Source organism: Bolinopsis microptera, chromosome 2 (assembly GCF_026151205.1).
Source record: "Bolinopsis microptera isolate Bmic1 chromosome 2, MBARI_Bmic_1.0, whole genome shotgun sequence".
Taxonomy (NCBI): Eukaryota; Metazoa; Ctenophora; class Tentaculata; order Lobata; family Bolinopsidae; genus Bolinopsis; species Bolinopsis microptera.
This window is the reverse complement of record NC_087073.1, coordinates 13,879,451-13,900,330: the sequence shown is the minus strand read 5'-3', so window position 1 is coordinate 13,900,330 and position 20,880 is coordinate 13,879,451. Positions and strand designations below refer to the sequence as shown.

The window sequence follows — 20,880 nt, the reverse complement described above, 5'->3', positions numbered from 1 at the left end:
TTTTCGTCATTATACACATAACATGTGCAACGCGCAGGAGGCCCATGCACACAACCCAATCGTGTTTCACGATGAGTTTGTTTTTATAGTCACACTTTCAGGCAACTTTTATATTACGTTTTTGTACCAAATTCACCACAATCGGCCGATCGAGTCAACAAACTTTTTGTAAATTTACTTGTTACTGGGCGGCGGTCAGCCTGTCATTCCGCCATATCTTCAATCGGTGTGTTTATGAACACTGAATTCTGAGCTCCCCTGGTAATTAACGGGTGATACTCGTAAAATATTTGTTCCAAATATTACCGTCGACGAGTCCAACTCGGCGCGCGTCCTGGTAGGTTGTAAACCTACAACCCAGGTAAGTACTACTATTAAGTAAGGTGATAATCCAAATGCGAGGCGATCTGTTCAAGCTTCTCGCAGTGAGAGAAGCGAGCAATAAACAAGCGAGCTGGGTAAGTACTACTAATGGTGCTTATCGCACCTGCTAAACACGCAATTCATGTGACATGATCTAACACGGGTATACTGTATACACTATACGGTGAACAGAATAATACACAGGAGTAACTGATAACGATAAAATTTGGTTATAAAAGAATTCCAGAAACCTACTTAAGTCTAACTGATAAGTCCAACACAAATTAGAAAATATTGGTTGACCATGACGTCACTACCCCTTACAAAAGAACCAAAACCTAAGACTGGGTTAATGCCGAGAGGAAAGTCCATATGACTATGTTACGACTCAATATCAATATCACGTGTCAAAGTCAATATGGCTCTCCTCCCAACAATTAACCAAGTCTAATGCCTATAATTACAGTTACACAGTAGCGACAATACCTAGTTATCAAACTCGTTATATCGGCCTACTTTCAGGTCAAAACTTCAAAACGAGTTTTTAAATTCTAATAATGCATTAACCAACAAAACACTCGAACTACAGGTATTTTCATGCTGCGAGTTAGATTTATATTACAATGTCCTCTACGAGACTCTAGAAAATCTATTCACTATTCAATAGCGATCATATGCCGATTAACCAGAGTTAACCTCTGTCAGCTCAAATAATCATGGCAAATATAAATTGGTACAGGATGCAATCTGCATAAAAATATAAACGGTAAGCTGCCCGAAAAGATAAATCATAAAGATGTAATCTCGTAATACACGAGCGGAATGAAGATACCCCTCGGACAACCATCTCCTAAAACAAACTATTATCAACTAAAAACGTGGTGCCCCTTCTTTCAGTGATTCTTCGTTCTTCAGATAACAAAAACTTTCACGATTTTAAAAGAAATTCCATCAAAGCTGAAAGAAATTCAATCAAAACTGCATAAATCATGATTTTAAAAGATATTCAATCAAAGCGGAGATATTTAATTTTTAAATTGACTATTTTGCAGTAAAAATCATTAACTAAGTTAATCGTGGTGACGGTTGATACAGCATGAAAATTCGGAAAACCACGTTTAGGAAACTAATGTTTAATCCTATGTGAGAAAACAACTCGACCGTTCTAACGACCGTTAAAATTATTCTAATTTATGATAAACTATCATGTTCTAATAAACATCTACCAAACAAACGTTGGAAACATCACACACCGCTTTCTTGCTTAAATAAAAGACAAGTTGATAATAATTTAATACCAAATTATAACAACACTTTAAGAGTACTCTTGTAAGTACAATATAGCTAAAATCTTTTAGTCACCGCTTTAAACACGAAAAAATGGTATACAAAATAAGTTATATCCTAATGGGTCATGCAGGCGTTCCTAGTTACATGCATCCTCTAATACAATGCTACAGTTCCTAATAATTTAAAACGTATAAGCTCCTACAGTCCTACACACATCTATATAACACATGTTTCCATGGCAACATGTTTCCAGGCACATTGCAAGAAGACATCTCATCTTCCTATTCGGAGATCGAGGCAATTTAGTGAATTCTCAGCAAATTCACTGAGAATTCACTGAGCTACGGCCAGACGATGTTAAGAGATTGAGACACAATTTAACACTTGAAGCTGACTCAGAATATTTCAGAGGGGAGAAGGAAATTTTATCCTCCTACTTTTCACCCCCCCAGTTGCTTTAAATAGGTGTCAGGGTTTGGGTTTGGTTATAGGAAAAGCCGGCTGAGGAATTCCTACAACTGACTATGTAAAATTATCCGTATAGTAGCGTTGATATAATTAAATCGGGGATATTTCCACCGATAGCAATATTATAGTGTGTTTATACACATTTCATGATGATAAATATCCCAATTATTTGGCCGATTTGTCATCTAAACTGGTTCTTAAATAAGCTGATTTCATGGGTTGGGATTAGACACTGACGTACGTTTCAGGGTAACGTTTTGGGTCTAAAATAGGGGTATGTATTAGAGGGGTGAAAAGTGGGTCACCCCCTTATTAGACGTCTCTCATTATCACTGAAACCGTTCAATCCTCCGTTTTTATGGTCTCCGTTGGACATAACTGACTGCCCAGGTCTATGGTACAAGGTCTCCATATCGTAGTGTCTATCTTCATTCACAGAGTTCAAGATGCTCTTCAAGAACTCCATCTTATTGGGCTCCGACTTCCGGTTCTGTTGAATGAGGTTGTTAGAATGAAGGACACGTGTTAGCAACGCAAGCTGTGCACGAGGATAGATTAAAGTTATGACTATAAGAGGTGACGTCCATTATCTTACAAAATTAACATTCCTTCAAAATGGAAGCCACATTTTTAAAGACAATAAAATTGAAAAATAGTTGTCACGTTTCTTCCTCACTATATTAGACTACGTCTTAAGTTTAATAAACAACTTACCAAGAACATGTAGAGAGGGATTGGGAAGACAGCGCACACCACAATAACCCAACCAATCAACTGGGCAGACAAGGGCAATTCTACTACCTTCACCAAGTCAGCCGAGTCCTGAAATTTTCACCGTCAGAATATTTTACATATTTTCCTTGGGAATGAGGAGCAGAACTTGAATAATCTGATGATTAAACATGTACAAAATCATGCAATGAATTTTTTAGCTGTAACTTTATTTTGACTAGAAGTTGTACTAACCTCGTCGCATCCAATGTAGGTAGGGTATTGAGGACTTTTCATCATGTTCTGTACGAAAGTGACGATAAAGATAACGATCAAAAGGAAGGGAGAGATATATTTCCAGCAGATGGTGAAGAACTTAGAAGGTTTATGACCTTGCATGTCCTCGATAGCAGCACTCATGTTGTCTGTTCCGAATACCCATCCAACTGCCAGACACTCACTCAGGGCTAGGATCAGAATAGGGATATTCATACCTGAAAACGGTTTGTTAAGATGTGGCCTGATCTATATACTGATTTAAAATACCTAACACCTGGTTTAATGATGCCACCTTATCAAACAAATGTTTTTTGGCACTTAAGACTTAGACATCGCTTACCAATTCAGTTATAGAGTACGAACTAGAGTACGTGAATCGAAATTATAATCAGGAAATTGCGATTTCAGACTTCAAATTTCAATCTTTCTGATATTTCTTATCATTCAGAGCATTAGCAGTTACTGTATATGATAATAATCCGGCCAGACGCGAAGGCTAGCGGCTCTAGAATCTAATAAATTCCGCCATTTCATGATCAAATCTCTAAGTCAACCTTCTTTGATCGATGTAAACAAAGAGACATGCAGTATAGACTATAGAGGGATAGAAGGTTCAGGATCGAACCTCCTTATATTGTCTTTCAAATAACACAGAATCGTAGGTAAACTAGAGGTTTGTAATAAATATACTTGATGGCATATAGCTATGCAGTCCTTTACTTACCATAGGTATCGAAGACTATGATCATGTACTCCCCTCCACCACTACAGAAACCAATACCGAGGACGAAAAGAACACCAGCGAATACAGCTGCGGGGAAATTATTGTTAAATCATCGCAAAACTATAATACTTTAATCATCTTTTAATCTAGTTTAAAAGTGAGGCTAAGATTGCCTAGCTTGCTAATCTATTGCTCGCTTTTCTGACAAGAAGTGGGAAGAGCGCCACGCAGAGGGAACGGCGTGCCAGGTAAAGTGAGGCGAGTCATATAACAAAATAGTTGTAACTAATAGAATGTGTTCCAACCTGACACGATCTCTTTTCTGACAGTAGGGAAGAGTTTCATATCCACGATAAGGGGCGTGACAGCTCCCTCCAAGGTACCAAACTCAGAGTCCAGACCCAGCAAGATCAGCATTGTGAAGAAGAGGATAGCCCAAACGTAGGGGGCATTCATCTTGCTCACAGCTTCAGAGATGGCAACAAAAGCAAGACCAGATCCACTTGATACCTGGTAATACACGGGTTAAAGATTAGTGGATTTGTGATTTGAATTAAAATTGGTAACTGATCAAGTGTGTAATATTACATTTGTTAATATTTTAACAGCTCTGTGTTCATACTACACTTTTTACAACATTCTATATAATTGTGACAAAATGTACCGGCAGTAAACTGACAAGCGCACATGTACATTCGTGGGTAATTACATAAAAAGAGTAAATGTAAAATATCTCACATCTTCGATATTTCCAATGCCTTGATTTTGTCTGTATCCAAGGATGGAGTAGATGACGAAGCCAGCGAAGATACTGGTACCACAGTTCACGAGAGAAACGATAATTGCGTCCCTGAGGGGCGATACTTGACTGTAAACTGGGTAAAATTAGTATAGTGACAGTATCGTCACTATTCTAGCAGGGTGTAACCAGTGTAATTCTGTGTAATCCAGATGTGTCGCATGGAACTAAAAAACAAATCTAAATCTGAAAACCCACCGAACTTGTCACCGCATGAATTTGATCCCCTTCAATCATACTGTACTCTTCTAATCAATTAATTATTTAATTGTTACAATCTTCTTACCTTCCGACGTTGTTCTTGTAGGGAACGTAACTGGCGAATGCAACAAGAGCTCCGAAACCCAAACTAAGCGAGAAGAATATCTGTGTAGCCGCATCCAACCATACCTGTAGTGTTACAGTGTTACAGTTAATCTACATACCTGTAGTGTTACAGTGCTACAGTTAATCTACATACCTGTAGTGTTACAGTGTTACAGTTAATCTACATACCTGTAGTGTTACAGTGTTACAGTTAATCTACATACCTGTAGTGTTACAGTGTTACAGTTAATCTACATACCTGTAGTGTTACGGTGTTACAGTTAATCTACATACCTGTAGTGTTACAGTGTTACAGTTAATCTACATACCTGTAGTGTTACAGTGTTACAGTTAATCTACATACCTGTAGTGTTACAGTGTTACAGTTATGTTAATCTACATACCTGTAGTGTTACAGTGTTACAGTTATGTTCTACATACCTGTAGTGTTACAGTGTTACAGTTAATCTACATACCTGTAGTGTTACAGTGTTACAGTTATGTTAATCTACGTACCTGTAGTGTTACAGTTATGTTAATGATTAATCTAGTAAAGTAACCAGACATACCTGTCCGTCTAGTAGTCTAGCAAAGTCAGGTTTAACGTAGACAAGGATACCGTCCACTGCACCAGGGAGGGTTACTCCACGGAAGAAGAGGATCACCAGACAGAGGTAAGGGAACGTAGCCGTGAAATAGACCGCCTGATAGAGGTTAGATTAGTAAAATATACTATATATATATATAGCAGGTGAAGCTTAGAGCCGGTAACTGCAGATTGTTTTCGAAGGAATTTTCACTCACCAGAAATTGTTCTTTCAGTACAAAGAAGGTCAATTTGTTTTGAAAGGAGTAGGCGTGGACAGAGTAACTCACTAAGTCTAACAACGTGCTGTCACTACTGAATATTCTGAAGAATTGGGAGTTCTGAAGAATTTAACAGCAAACATACCTTTCCGGAGCTCTCCACACCTTTGAACACACAGATGTAACAGATGACCCAAGAGAGCGCCAAACAACCCAACAGAGCCCAGTTGAAGTTAGAAATGTCGTTAAACCCACTCGATGCCTGTAGAACGTTGTTCCAGTAGTAGTAGTTGGCTCGGTCGTTGCTTCGTTCACAACATGTTTCGTTCAGCAGTTTTCCAGCAACATCTGCACAAACGTTAAAGGGCAGACTCCTGGAATTATTAGTGTTACAATTACGATTTCCTTTGTTGTAACGGTAAACTTTGATACATTTACTTATTGAATAGACATTAGACAAGAATTTAACTCTTACAATTACACGGTACAACCATTTATTATAATGTTAATAATTTTATTTCCGCCTAAAAGCTGTCACCAATAACAAGTTAATCAGCCTCCAACCAGCCTCCGCCCTCCACGTTATGAGGTTGCCCCAATATAAACAGTCATCTTATGGCTCGAGTTTATAGAGCATACAAGCGTTACTCTTCATTCGAGCATAATCCTCAATCGGACCAAACACAACCAGGTTTATGGTGAACTAAAAAATAACATGGTAAAAACTGGGCCTTAATTGTCAAACTCTGCGAAGTTTTACCACAAAATGTGGAGGAAGAAGCGACTTACGCGGTGAAAGAGTTGAAGAAGTAAAGGAAACATCTGGCGATGATGATGACGTAGTATAGACAGAGCAGCATGGATACACAGACGCAACCAACACCAATACCCCTTAGCATGGGGTGGATCTTACCCCAGCAGTTCACAGAACCTGGAGGAGGGCGAGTTTAGTGGTTTGTAGAGTTCAGTGTGCACTGTGCAGCTGTGCTGTTGAGTGTTTTAAAACAACTTACAATATGTAAATAACTTATGTAAAATAACTTATGTAAAATAACTTATGTAAAATAAAGCACATTCCCCGTCAGGAGACTAGTTTATAATTAGAATTTTGTTTTACTTGATTTAAAAACGTATCCGCTGAACCCGTCAGCAAGAAACAAGGAAATATGCAAAATAATGTACATGAAAATATGCAATTGACGAGCGTAGAACAGTGTTGTACGTACCAGATCTGAAGAACTGTCCGACAGCCATTTCCAGGTACATAAGGGGGACTCCTTCGAATATGAGGCAGATAAAGTAGGGGACCAGGAAGGCGCCTGAAAATAAACCACGTTTAAGCAACAGTCTCTACATCACACTGATCAGTTAAATGCTGATGTTTTTTTTGATTCATTTTAAAAGTTGCTTTGTTTAAAAGTTACCATGTTTAAAAAGCTGAGCATTTTAAAATGTAGGATAGTTTGTTATCTAATAATATTCCCAAAGGTAGAAGAAAGTGAAGAGCACGCACCTCCTCCGTGTTTGTGGCAGAGATAAGGGAACCTCCATACGTTTCCCAGACCCACAGCCAGTCCAATACACGCCAGTAGATATTCAACTTTGTTGCCCCATGCTCCTCGCTCGTCTACATCCTTGGGTTTCACTACGATCTGCGGGATGCCCTGTTTAGCCATTATATCGTCATGATGATGTTTAGCTATTATACTGTCATCTACAATTGTTGCAAATTGTATTGGCTATTGAATTGTGTGTTTGATCTACAAAGTTTGAACGTTTTGGTAACTGAGATCTTAGAAGAAGCGTGGATTTGTCTATTATCTAGATATAATAACTACTGTAGAGTGTAGTTAGTTGTACTGTAACTGTACCTTGACTTCAACTACATCAGGAGCAACAACAGACGGATCAACAGCTGATTCATTCACGTAAACTTCTTTATTAGCAGCCATCGTTGATGATACTCTTATAGTAAAATTCTTAATTGATCGAATTTTCTGTCAAAATTTGGAAAATGGCACCATAAATTAAATCTGTTCAAGCTGGCAACATATTATTAAATAAACAACTACTAAAATGTGCTTTGAAATAGGTCGATATCTTAACTTAACAACGTAGTCAGCCATATTGATTAAGATCGAAAGACTAAGGCGACTAACACGGGGAAACTGTATCTAAATTATAAAGCTCCTTAGGAAAATAAAGGATAAACTATATCTGCCGGTGCAGGTCCTAGTGGTCGCTGTGGTAGTTACGTTATCGTAAAGTTTCAGTTAATTGTCAGGACTCGGTGCAGGTCTCACACCCAGGCCTCACTAATCATAACAGATATAATATGTGGAATAATATGTTGAATTGTATCCCCGATTAGATATGAGATTTTATGTGGTAAAATGTCCAGTAAACCCAGCCATCTAGTTAAGCAACATGCACACTGGCCACTGCACAGGAAACCATATTTAAAAGATCTTCAGGGAAGTACGAGTTGGACTATCTGATCTTTTCGATTAGAAAGTAATGAAATAAACTTATCATTAGTTTTACAAAGTTGAACTAAGGATGGTTGTTTCCTCCTAGTCCTTTGTCTAAAAGTCTACTTCGAGGTGAATGTTAATAGAAAAGTGGTGCATTTAATTTCACTGGGCAGTGGGCACCATGATATTTCCCATGAGATTTGTTTCTCAGATCTTAATGCTGATGGTTTCTGTCCTAAGCAATAATAACAAAGAGAATTTAGTGTAAAAGCCAAGTATAAACAACTGAAAGATTATATCAATGATAGTATCATGTGCATATTACTGATTCAAAATAAGAGTGTAGAGTCGTAACCGTTACCTACTATATAAAAACTAAAATATAAGACATAACAAGCATCTTTAAACCGATCGCATCTAATTTGCTCGTTCATAAAATTAAAAAAATTATAATTTCAAATTTGGACACGAGTTTTGGAACACCCTGTGCATTAAACTGATAGAAGATTAACCTAAAAGACGGTCGAGGACGCCGGGAATTTTTCGTTCATTAGGGGTCTGGGGTACTATTTGTGGTGTTTGTAAACAAAATCAGTTAAACCATACATGTTGGGAACTCTATCATCGTATTACTCTCAATAATAATAACCATTGAGTAGTAATAACCTTAGTAATAACCACGGCTACTTCTCCTCTACTTCTTATTTAAGAATACAGTTTTAGGACCATTAGACCATAAGGGGATTTAAGATTGTACTCTACATGTCATACCTTAGTGGTACGTTAGTGGTACCTTAGTGCTACCTTAGTGGTAGCTTAGTGGTACCTTAGTGGTAGCTTAGTGGTAGCTTAGTAGTACCGTAGTGGTACATTAGTGGTAGCTTAGTGGTAGCTTAGTGGTAGCTTAGTAGTACCGTAGTGGTAGCTTAGTGGTACCTTAGTGGTACCTTAGTGGTACCTTAGTGGTAGCTTAGTGGTACCGTAGTGGTACCTTAGTGGTGCGGTAGTGGTAGCTTAGTGGTAGCTTAGTGGTACCGTAGTGGTACCTTAGTGGTACGTTAGTGGTACGTTAGTGGTACCTTAGTGGTACCTTAGTGGTAGCTTAGTGGTAGCTTAGTGGTACCTTAGTGGTAGCTTAGTCACGTATCACATGATGTTATAGAATAGAAGACGTTTTCTGTTTTGTCTACGACTAGGTGACTAATGACTTCTAACAGGATTGAGCAGGACTAAAAAGATTTAAAAGGTGATTTATAATTCCAACACTGAGTTGTAGTGACTAATGGTGAGGACAATGACAGGGCTGGTTCAACCCGGATAACTGAACTGTTGAGTCCCGTACTATTTGGAGTGAACTTAATTTGTGTGCTGCGGAAACTACTTGAACAACTTAAATAAGTGAAATGAGGATAAGAATTAACAATAAAAACTAAACGAGAACTTGAATAGCTTACCTCGCAGACTTCAAGATCTTTTGGTTTCTCGTCTTCATTTTCTAGTTTCTTGTGTCCTGCCATGCCTGGAATCCTGCAGGTGGTCTAGTTAAAAACTGTAAAATGTAAAATGTAAAATGTAAAATGTAAAATGTAAAATGTAAAATGTAAAATGTAAAATGTAAAATGTAAAATGTAAAATGTAAAATGTAAAATGTAAACTGTCAAATGTAAACTGTCAACTGATTTCTTTTGTTTAAACTGTCAAGTTAAGTGAGTGGCTGGACCCCACGCGCTGAAATTTCGTGTAAATATATCCGTCCGAATATGAACAATGAACATGGGTTACTGCGACTAACTTCAACTTCTACGATCTAAAACGACCGTTCTAAAACGACCGCACACGGTACAACTAAACTTGACCCTCAGTTCTTTTTGTCGGTAAAAAGCTGAAAATTGGTACAAATAACAACTCAAAATTAAGATTTTTGCAACTAACTACAACTGACTGATGATCGGAGATAAGGAGGAATGTATTCGCGAACAGTATATTCCTAGAAATAGATATTTCATTCGGAGAATATAGATTAGCAAATTAAGATTATAGAATTTGTCAATGTTTCGTTACAAAGTCTCGGAAACCAATGAGGTGCAGTCTCAAGCCGCCCAAGTCATTAGTCATCCTTAGTGGAGTCTAATTCACCCGTTGTACAAGCCAAATCTATATATTTTGTTTGTTTCTGAGAATACGGGATTGTGCAAGTTTTTTTACAAACATTTTCAATTGCCCAAATTGCAGGTTCAACTTGGTTCTGCCTCAGTACTCACGAGTGTTGTGTTACCACTGTGATTTACGATTCCCTCTTAAGACAGAGCTCCACATTAAGGTAGTTTAGAATGGTGTTCAAGAGATGATATCCCTGGACCCATTGTAGAGACTGTTGACTACATATTGAAATAACAAACCCTTTATGCCAAAACAATCGTCAGTGTTTAAGAACTGCTAAAACTACTACAATGACATCCTGGTGGATAATATTCCATGTAGAATGTAGACTGTTCAGTGTTCATATCACAATTCTTGCAGCAGTGATCCTGCCTTTGTTAAAAGCGGCTATCTCTTCCTGTTCTACACTAATCTATGACGCAGGTCCGTTCTTTTGTTCTGACGGCTGTGTAGCCACCATGCCCTCAAGGCTCAATTACCGTTAACAGAGCGGACCAGAATTAATTACACGCGAGAAGGCAGCTGCGTAGCTTGATGGGGTTGAGTGTATGTTCCTTCGCAGCTTCGCCTCATGACCCGCATTCCACGATAAACAAGAAAAATTAGGTGGATTTTCATTTTCGGATATTCCAATACTCCAATATATTTGTAAGATAACGTTATTTTAATATTGACACGAAAAAAAGCACGAAAGACCAATGTAGCAAAAACAAAACACTGTTTTTGTGATAGTCGGTATACGTTGCTAAACCAACTGTCGAACCAGCTAACTTTCTTATTGCGCTACAACAACAAAACCAGTGATATATCTATTATCTACTGGTAGTGGTAGGTACAGGATATGCGACAGCCCAACGTGTTGAAAATTATTATTATGGACTAATGAATAATGACGAGCTGAATAATAAGTACGGGTAGGATGAGGGTGTGTAGAACTGTTGCCAAGAAGCAATCACTGAAAATACAAACACGATAATGTTCCATATAATCGATATCAAGTTTCTCACGGTCAATTGCAGCGCTGCACTGACGCAATTATTCCGTTTCTGGGGCTAATTTTTCTATCAAAGGTGTGGATTAGATTAGCGGGTATATGAATATAATTGAGCTGTTATGAAAACCAATAAAAAACATTCAAAAAATTAGATAGTGATTCAAGCACCTGGCACCAAGGGACAAACTTTCAGGAAATTCCCGTTCAAAATGAAAAACTAATTAAATATTGAGGGTGATACATTGTTTAGATTCCAGGGAACAAGACATTTCACATCTTTTTTGGCTTTAAACCAACACGGTTAACGTTCGATCAGTCTAATTCTAGTAACTGTACGAACGTGCAACCAGACTAAAATCTGAAACAAGTCCAAAAATAGTTACAATAAGATTGTACCCGAATAAGATTTCAAAGTCATAATGAACGAATCTTCAGTCGTTACGTGACGAACGTGACCCCAGATTTAGCTAAAACTAAAAATAGTTACAATTTTGAAAGCGAAGAATTCCAACCGAAATTCTGTCGGTACGTGGTACCCAAATTAGATTTGAACGTCTTAATGAACGGATCTTCAGTCTTTACATGGACCAGAAAGAAACAAAGCAAACAGCTCCATAAACGACAGATAGCAGAATTACTCTTACTAACTTAGAGTTCAGGGCCAATATAAAGGTAGCGATACAAAGGGAGGAGCAACTAAGCTGATTAATATACATGACATTGGGATACACGCGAATGTAATGCTTAGAGGATAAAACCAGTGACATGTGCGTGTGAATGGTGAGAGGAAGCCGTGCCGTGAGGTGAGATACTCTCTTGTACAAACAAGAGGATTACATACAATGTGGTTAGGTGTGACGTCATCTGACATTTGTCACGTGACGTCATCTGTCACGTGACGTCATCTGTCAGCTATTACTCTTCCTCTCATCACGACTTCAGAGTTCAGATAGCAGATTAGCTGGCTGAACACGGTAGACCTAGACCTTGACATGAAACACTAGGTGAGTACACAAGTGGTCGGATTAAAATCTCCTGATTGGGGGATAGATAGTGTTGGGAGCTCCTGATTGGACAGTGAGACGCCTGACAGTGCATGTTACACGTGGTGACTAGATTGTTGTGTTTGACAGAAGATGTCAGCACGTGTCTGTAGTAGTAAGTGAGTGTGTTTCCGTAGTAACAGGACGGAAACAGACTCAATGGAACTGGTCCGTCACTAGTAACTCAGAAGGGAAAGCAGGCGTGGCTCAACAGTTTTGAAAACACTAGCGGGATATTGAAGCATCTACTCCGAAAGGGATTAAACAACTGACTATCTTCTGTATCGTGAAACCAACCAATGTATTGTGAGGTTGGGTTTCAAATCAAGTGATTTGTGAGTTTCAGATCTCACAAGGCCTCTAAATATATCTCACGTGCTAGCTTAATTGGCACTGATTAGAGGTCTTCATTCAATTAGCGAGCAATCAGAATATGGTTTCACCCTTGAGGTTCCTGGGAATTGGCGTTGCTTTTATAATAGCCCCTCAAAGGTAAATGGATTATTGAAACGAACGGCAACAATAAAGCGTTGTTTAGCCTCGTTGATGATAAACTTGGTGAATATTCTTGCTGCAGGACTAGTTGAAAAGGGAATCTGGGAGGTCCCAACCAACCACCAGTTGATTTGAACCCGAGATTCAGATTTAGGTGGCAAACAAATAATAAAGCGAGCCGGTGCACGACAAGGTTGTCAACGTTCAAATTATCAACGAGTCTCTAAAAAAGTTTACTTCAAGGACAACTCAATACTCTCAGACATGTGTTATACGAAAATATGTGTAATACTACAAATTGTAGGAGAGGTCAGCCGCAAACAGACATTCTAGAACTTTAAATAACGGAAAACAAAAACAAATAGCACATACAGCATCACATACTCCCTAGTAACGCGTTACACGCACTGTTAGTGTTACGTCATGCTGTCTGACCAACGTTAAGTCACCAGAGTAACGCGTTACCCTGGTGACGTAACGCCGGAGCAGACCAACTCGGGCCACACGTGGACTGGCGCGCGAAACAATTCGACAATCGACCCTCTTCATTGCTTTTCCGTTCTTATATTGTTTGTTTAAGCATTAAACGGCAGTTTTGTGTGATTTTGCACACTGCACTCCTGGCAGCTCTAACTTTTAATTTGATCCAACAACCGTTAAAAAGCGTGAAAAGATAAATATAAGGTTCAATCAACTAATGAAATTTAGCGCCATAAAAGCTTCAGTGCTCCAATGATTTCGCATGTAACCTTTCAGAACCTTTTAAAACCTTTTATCTTGCATGGCGACAGAGCTGTTGAATTTTTGGAGGTAATAATGTTTGGAGGTCTGAGAACAGTATTGAACTCTATGATAATGATATGACTCAGTAGAATGAAGCTGAACCAAAAATTTCTAAGTGTGAATTTTTGGCATTCCAGAATCCAGAATCCTTATTATTCTGGATTCTGTAGATATTATCTGGATTTACTGAAACTGAAAGAGATGCGAGGTAAGTGATAAGATCAGAAATATCTAGCTCTGTAGTGAACATTAATGAAGCAACCATTTTCTCGTTTAATCTTACATTTCCCGAAGAAAGTTTCAGAAATGACCTTAGCAATTTATTTTCTTGATGAACTTTTCAGAAATTACCAAAATTCATAAAGATTAAGTATTTTATAAATATAGCAAATACTATTATACGGTTGAATATTAAATTATAGATAGTAAACATAATATTGGGACAGGCTAGGATCTGGTGGACGGTCTGGTGGACGGTCTGGTGGACGGTCTGGTGGACGGTCTGGTGGACGGTCTGGTGGACATGTTGACCATGATCACAGCCTGAAGAACAGGTAGACGCGTGATCTGTCACGCTTGAGGTGTGGACCCAGCTATCAACAAACATTTTCCTAACAACTGTGGACGGACAGAGCTAAGCTGTTCATGGACTGTTTAATGCGTAAACCGCTTATATTTTTGCTAAACATCATTACTATCAGTGAATTAATTTTTGCCGTCAATGATGAAATTATCTGATTAGCCAAATCAGCCAAATCATCGAAATAATTAAGAATTAACAAACTGTAACGTTACTTCTGATAAAAATATGGGCCGATAATAAAATAATTATAGACTTTTAACTTTATTAGACCCCGGCGCCCAAGATGCATGGAAAAAATCCCGCTAAAAATAGTTGAAAATCTCCCAATCAGCGAGAAAGATCGTCTCATATCGTCCGGCGTGAAAATCTAGCATATAAACACGTAGAATGATGACCTAACTCAATAGTTCGTGTGATGCTAGATACGTCAGACTGCAGCAGCAGTGGACGCTAGACTGGACCACCATTAGCCAGTATGAGTACCCACTATAACTTTAGTGTAACTAACTAGTAACCTTATCTAATTCAAAGAAACAAGCCTTAAACGCCACCGGGTCATCATTAGAATAAATTTTTCCAATTCAAGGGGAAATAATTGGTCTAAACCCTGATTTTCAGAGAAATAAACAGAACATATTAAGATATATATTGAATATGTTGAAGCTGTATACGTGGCAATTACATGCATAATATTATCGTCGTAGTTGTTATGTATGTGAGGTGGACTACTATATGACACGGTAAGGTCCCTTATTCCGTTTTCGTTGTAGTACCGCTGCCGTCAAAATAAGATTAACAACTCGGCCACCTGTACAGATCAAATAATTAACGGAATACTTTTAAAAAAGGCGTTGGAACGAACACGGCAGAGTATATAAAAAACAAAAATAACGTAGTTAGGTTGAGATGATCATTTCGCCGCAGGTCAGGCGGGATTGTTATAAACTACGTCAGCAAAGCCTTGTCGGATTAGATCATCACCATTGAGCTGCTGCAGATGCGCAGTAACATTTTAGTGCTAAACAGAGTAAGTTGCTAACGTAAGATAAAATAGCGGCACCAACTCAACTATTGAGACATGCCGATAGGGTAAAGATATGCCAGGTCAGTAAATAACGCCTATACAAGGATTTCAGCACGCTAAAGCAGGGTCGGTGGTATCACACTGCAGCCAAACCAGTTGACCAGTTGACAGCCGGTAACCATGGCACGTTGGTCTGGTAACCATCGTGACCGGTCTCCCGATCTGCAGAACTCTGAGGAATTGAGGAATGTGAGACCTGTAAACGGGCAGATTTATTAAAATTTAGTAAGGCCCGGTTGATCCTTAATTGCGTGGCTCAAAAAGTATCCGCGGCTGCACTTGACGAAATAAAATAAAAATCACAGTTGGTTCTGAGGAAAGCAGAAAGTTAAGATAGACATATAATTCGCACTTAGCGGGCATCTCTACACTATAACACATATCCTCTCACACGTGCCGATAGGAGAGAGAGAGCTGTGCAGCCCTGCAAAACACAAACACTTTGCAATATCTCCCACCCCCTGAAAACTATTATTACGTAATCAACAAGTAAAGAAGTAAAACCAAACTTTGCTTTTATAACGAATAATCGCGCAAACAGGGCTATCAGATACCAGATAACTCTACGTGTTTCTCCGTAACATTATTACAAACAGGGCTATCAGATACCAGATAACTCTACGTGTTTCTCCGTAACATTATTACAACTAGAAAGGTACGAAACACTACCGGATAATCTGCCGCGGTAGCGACTATTTACCGATAAGACCAGCTTGTGCTGGTGACAGTATCGGATGATGGCACTAACCAGGAGTTGAGGAGAATTTGGCGAGAGCGTGTGCCTGCCGCTAAGAGCTGACCCAATTAAGCACACTTAGGGGTAAGATTCTCGGCTACCCCGCGAGCTGCTATGTTTGGTGTCTACTACCTATTATCACACGATGTTGTGAGCGCTTCTGTGTCAAATTAAACAGCAAAATTAAAATAGACGGGAGACTGCAGGTTAAGGATCATTTGCTCGTTTATAAGGACGGGCTTCATTTATTGACGTCACGGAAGATTAATAATTTCAGTCGCGCGATTTTACTTTCCCTCCTCTGGTGAATTTATTACTGACGTCAATTAAAACAGTAACTGCGTCTTGTTGGCCAAGAAATGAAATAGCATGACAGAGAGCCAACATTATGATTAGACGATCAGGCGCCTTCTTGGGACTACTTTTTCGGAGAAAAGCAACCCCACCACCCACACAGCGGGGTCTGCGGTTAAATAATCTGTTTACGGCAGACAGCTTATTAAAGTACTATACTGTAGTATGCGGCCTAGAGGTCACTTATTGTGCTCGAAATTATTCACGAATGAATAATTCCTTCCATAATATGTAGAAATTATTCATTGTCGTTACGTAAAGCTGATTAAGCTCTATCTACTATTGCACTTGTAGTTGTTCTACGGAAAAGAATTTTTGATGTCCCAGAAGATGTCTGGTCCAGAAAACAGTACTGAATTGATTAACACAGTATAAGCAATAAAAGCATAATAGCATAATACAATTAATATGATAAGAGGATATAATATTATGTTGTTTTAGGCCACAATAATAATCATATTATTCGGTTCACTGATAATAAGGATACAAAAAGAATATTTTGTTCTGAATAATACTAAGGATAAGGACTCTATGGTGCGGAAGACGTTACGGTTGTGATTATAAGAATCTGATGAGCGGAGGTGACTGGTGTATGTGACTTTACAAGACTTTACAAATGCCTACCAAAGATACGGGGAATCTAACACAGAAATTCCGCGATTCCCGGTACCTTTTACTTTCCAATCATGAAAATTCTTGTAACTGATCAATGCAGGTCTTTATTCTATTCTTATTTCTTGTTATTTTTATTAAATATATAACTAAAAAGTAGAATACCGAGAAACACTATGTTTACTAAGTATAGTCAGATAAACCCCAAGAGAGGTATAATGATTTATAATGAGGCGCCTCTTTAAAAAACTTGATTTTGCTTGGAGAAGTTATCTTTTGACTCTTAAAGATGCGAACAAAATGAACTTTAAAAAACACAACTAATTAAACTAAATTAAACTAAATACTGCAGACCAATTTTATACCTGACCAACTGAATTCAAAACGGTTATTCCAGACGAAAACATGATTAGTAATCGTGTTTTCGTCTGGAATAACCGTTTAGAATAATCATTGATTACATAATATTTGCATAATGATGACATAATAGTTTGATTTGATTTGGAGCACGACTGGTCCGGAGATTGAAGATTGACTATTCCCTTAGTGTTTGTAACCAAGTACAGCCCAACGGCCAACACTATCTCGTGTTTCCGTGAGACAAGAAGAGTGACTATGCAATGAATGGAACTGTTCCAAATCTGAAATGAGTTGATAACATTAAAGTTGAAACTGTTGCGGCTTTTTGAAGGATCAAAGTACATACAAGACATAGTTCATGATCTCCTGATTGCATTTTACAAGAAATAATTCGTTTCCACAACGTTTATTAGTCAAAGAATGGAATTCCTGAAATCCAAACCATAAATGCTAAGTTATTGTATAAAAAAGGGAGGAGCATAATATCTGGTAATTAGTTGGTCTGGAGTTAAAATCCTCCGCCTCTAAATACTACAGGTCTATGGAAAATGGAAACTCTACAACGGGAACTTAATGCTTCAAACTCCGTGCCGATGAATAGATTGTAAGGAATTCACACTGCAGTAAAAGGTCCGCTGCAGACTACTGGTAAACACGATGTAGAGTGCGAAATACCAACCATTTTAAAACATGAGAGCTCCGTACAACAAAATATACCAGTACTCTTGAAGTAGACAAAAGTTGGCAGAGTCCCAAAAATAGTAGAACGGTAGTTTTCACACTATACTAAAGAACGTATTGGAAGATAGTACAGTAGTGAACCTCAGGACTGAATTTCTGTTGCTCGCAATCTAGTATCGCCAAATATGTCTATGAATGACTACATACTACATAGTGTCAACCTAGTAAAAATAAGAACTTTATTTATCAAACATAAGACTTTTTTTAGATTATGTTATACATATATGATATAGTATAGTTTTGTATTAGATTCAATCGCAATTTCCTCCGTCCAAACCCCTTGCTCTATGCAGGGCCGGTAAAACACACCGCCAACTCCCATTCAACCCCACCCAACCCCACCCAACCCCGCCTATACTAACCCCGTTAAACTGAATGAGAAAATATATAACTGAAGCCGCGCGTTTTGCAGACCAGATCTGATACAAAAGCTAACACCAAAACAGTCTTTGAGCCAAAGCATTGTAAATACTGACTGTATATAATATCTTGTAAATGCACTTCAAGATGGTATAAGCACTCCAACATATAATTACACTGGTATAATTAGACAGCCAATTAAAACTAGGCGGCTGTGCGTGTCAGGATACAATCTATATTATTACATTACTTCTCCAGAATTATACAGGACTGACACAATTGCGGCAGAACGCGCACGAAACATAAAATGCTGCCGAGTAACCTTATAAAGTTTCAAGGCCATCACAGCGGCATATGGTCTGCAATAAAGATCTGTAAGCCCTGGAATGTTATGCAAAATACATCCGGAAGGCTGACACTTGACAGGAAAATAATTCTGCTGCATGAGAAAAGCTAGAGGTGACGTCATTAAGAGTTGACCAGGAGGAGTTAGTCAGGAGGGTGGAGCTCCCTTACTCTACAGTGGCGTAAAAGCTCCTGCTCCCCTCCGCTTCATAAACATTCGAATACAAATATTTCCCTGCCTGATAAATATGATTGATGTGATTATTTAGGTCTTCTAGAAAACGGAGATGATGTGTCTGTTAAGGGTGCTGGGTTTGGACAAGAACGGGCTCACGATCAATAAAATAAAGAGTATGGGTACTGATTGTAAGGGACGAAGGTTATCTTACATAAGCTGTATAGTAGTAATACTACAAAGGATGGTACTGTGAACGTAGATAGAGCAGACTAATCCCCTAGGAGAGAGATCTGGGTACGTTATAGAGATCTGACTCCATTTCTGGGTACGTTATAGAGATCTGACTCCATTTCTGGGTACGTTATAGAGATTTGACTCCCATTCTGGGTACGTATAGATATCTGAATTCTGACTCCATTTCTGGGTACGTTATAGAGATCTGACTCCCTTTCTGGGTACGTTATAGATATCTGACTCCATTTCTGGCTACGTTATAGAGATCTGGCTACATTACTTGTATGTATGTGCTCAACAATACAGTCAACATACAAAGAACCACAAAACTGCACAGTACCGCGAAAATGGAGAGTAACCAATGTACCTAGTTAAATACGTAATGATGTTAAATACGTAAAAGTATTGGAAGCTGATTTCTGTTGTATTTTCTAAAGGTATCGTAGCAATGGAAACGGCGATATTCATTGACGAAATACAAACGCACTTAGCACCAGATTTAACGCTGTCAAAATTTTAATCGGTTTATCAAAAGTTTAAAGTATTTTAAGTACTTTTCATATTGAACATAATCGATAACAATACGGAATAGGTTACGTTTAAAAGTAACTTTTTTATTATACCACATGTATTGTATGGTCTCTGCTTCTTTTTAGTTTAGCGTGGTTTAAAATAAAAGATGTTTTAATTTTGTCTGAGCCTTATATTGAGTTATACTCTTGTTCATTTTTACACATTCGCTTACATCACTCACAGTCAGCCGCTCTGACATGGTTAACCACCTTCCTTGTGTAATGTGTTGTTGGTTAATCATATGAACGGGATATAAATACCTCATTTCATTTCATTTCATTTCATTACAGCCCTGAGAAAAACAACAAACTCTTATATTACATATTATATTATATATATATATTAGGGTTTAGCTCAGTGCAAAGGAACGAATTACGCACGTTACACAGTAATCGGAAACACAGCAAGTGCAGAACGGGCGTATAAACTGTATAAAGAACGTCAATCAAGGGGTGTTAAAACTCGAAGCTAAAAGCCAAATAAGCCGGATACGCCCAAAACATGCCATCCGTATGTGACGGCAGCTTTTGTCAGCGTGTATAATAATAATGCCATGGACTCAACAGCCAAGTCCAACAGGGGAGCCAAACAAACCACTTAGCTGGATAATTATACCTAACAAGTAGACCCGGGCTGGTGATCCTGAGTCAGCCATCTTTAGAGATCAGCTAGATGACGCAAACTAAAGTAATAATGGAGTAGTATAATAGATGCTGCATAGTCGTAATGAGTGCAGAGAGCAAGCTTGGCAGACTGCCAGAGATAGTCCGCGCCCTACTGCTACAGTGTGTTACACTATACAGATGTAATGACGTAGGTCTAGGTAGGAATCATGCCAAATACGTGCAGATAACTCCTCGATTAGATATCTGGTTGTTGGTAGCTCTCCAACAGAGAGAGAGAGAGAGAGGTAGTTAGAGCGAGCTACCAATCTCTTTATCGTAGTCACGAGGATATAACCCCTCACACAACCCACCATACGCTTACAAGGAGAGCTGTACACGCAGGAGAAACAGAAACTGTA

General features: G+C 38.5%; 1 protein-coding gene across 2 annotated transcripts in view; it reads right to left on the bottom strand.

Moving 5' to 3' along the window:
• Positions 1 to 570: 570 nt before the first annotated feature.
• LOC134826279 (sodium- and chloride-dependent GABA transporter 1-like) overlaps positions 571 to 20,880 on the bottom strand; it is a 27,535-nt gene continuing 7,225 nt past the window's right edge. Inside the window, exons 1-14 of one of the 2 annotated variants that reach the window (XM_063838594.1) lie at positions 16,112 to 16,202; positions 9,676 to 9,748; positions 7,261 to 7,399; positions 6,974 to 7,066; positions 6,537 to 6,678; positions 5,893 to 6,121; positions 5,510 to 5,644; positions 4,921 to 5,024; positions 4,574 to 4,685; positions 4,141 to 4,345; positions 3,836 to 3,922; positions 3,088 to 3,326; positions 2,836 to 2,943; positions 571 to 2,611 (exon numbers count right to left, since the gene is read on the bottom strand). In XM_063838594.1, the coding sequence (XP_063694664.1) occupies positions 2,423 to 2,611; positions 2,836 to 2,943; positions 3,088 to 3,326; positions 3,836 to 3,922; positions 4,141 to 4,345; positions 4,574 to 4,685; positions 4,921 to 5,024; positions 5,510 to 5,644; positions 5,893 to 6,121; positions 6,537 to 6,678; positions 6,974 to 7,066; positions 7,261 to 7,399; positions 9,676 to 9,738 (1,845 nt within the window). In that variant the 5' untranslated portion in view covers positions 9,739 to 9,748; positions 16,112 to 16,202 and the 3' untranslated portion in view covers positions 571 to 2,422. Of the gene's footprint in view, positions 2,612 to 2,835; positions 2,944 to 3,087; positions 3,327 to 3,835; positions 3,923 to 4,140; positions 4,346 to 4,573; positions 4,686 to 4,920; positions 5,025 to 5,509; positions 5,645 to 5,892; positions 6,122 to 6,536; positions 6,679 to 6,973; positions 7,067 to 7,260; positions 7,400 to 9,675; positions 9,749 to 16,111; positions 16,203 to 20,880 lie in introns of those variants that run through there. The other variant, XM_063838595.1, reaches the window with a different exon arrangement.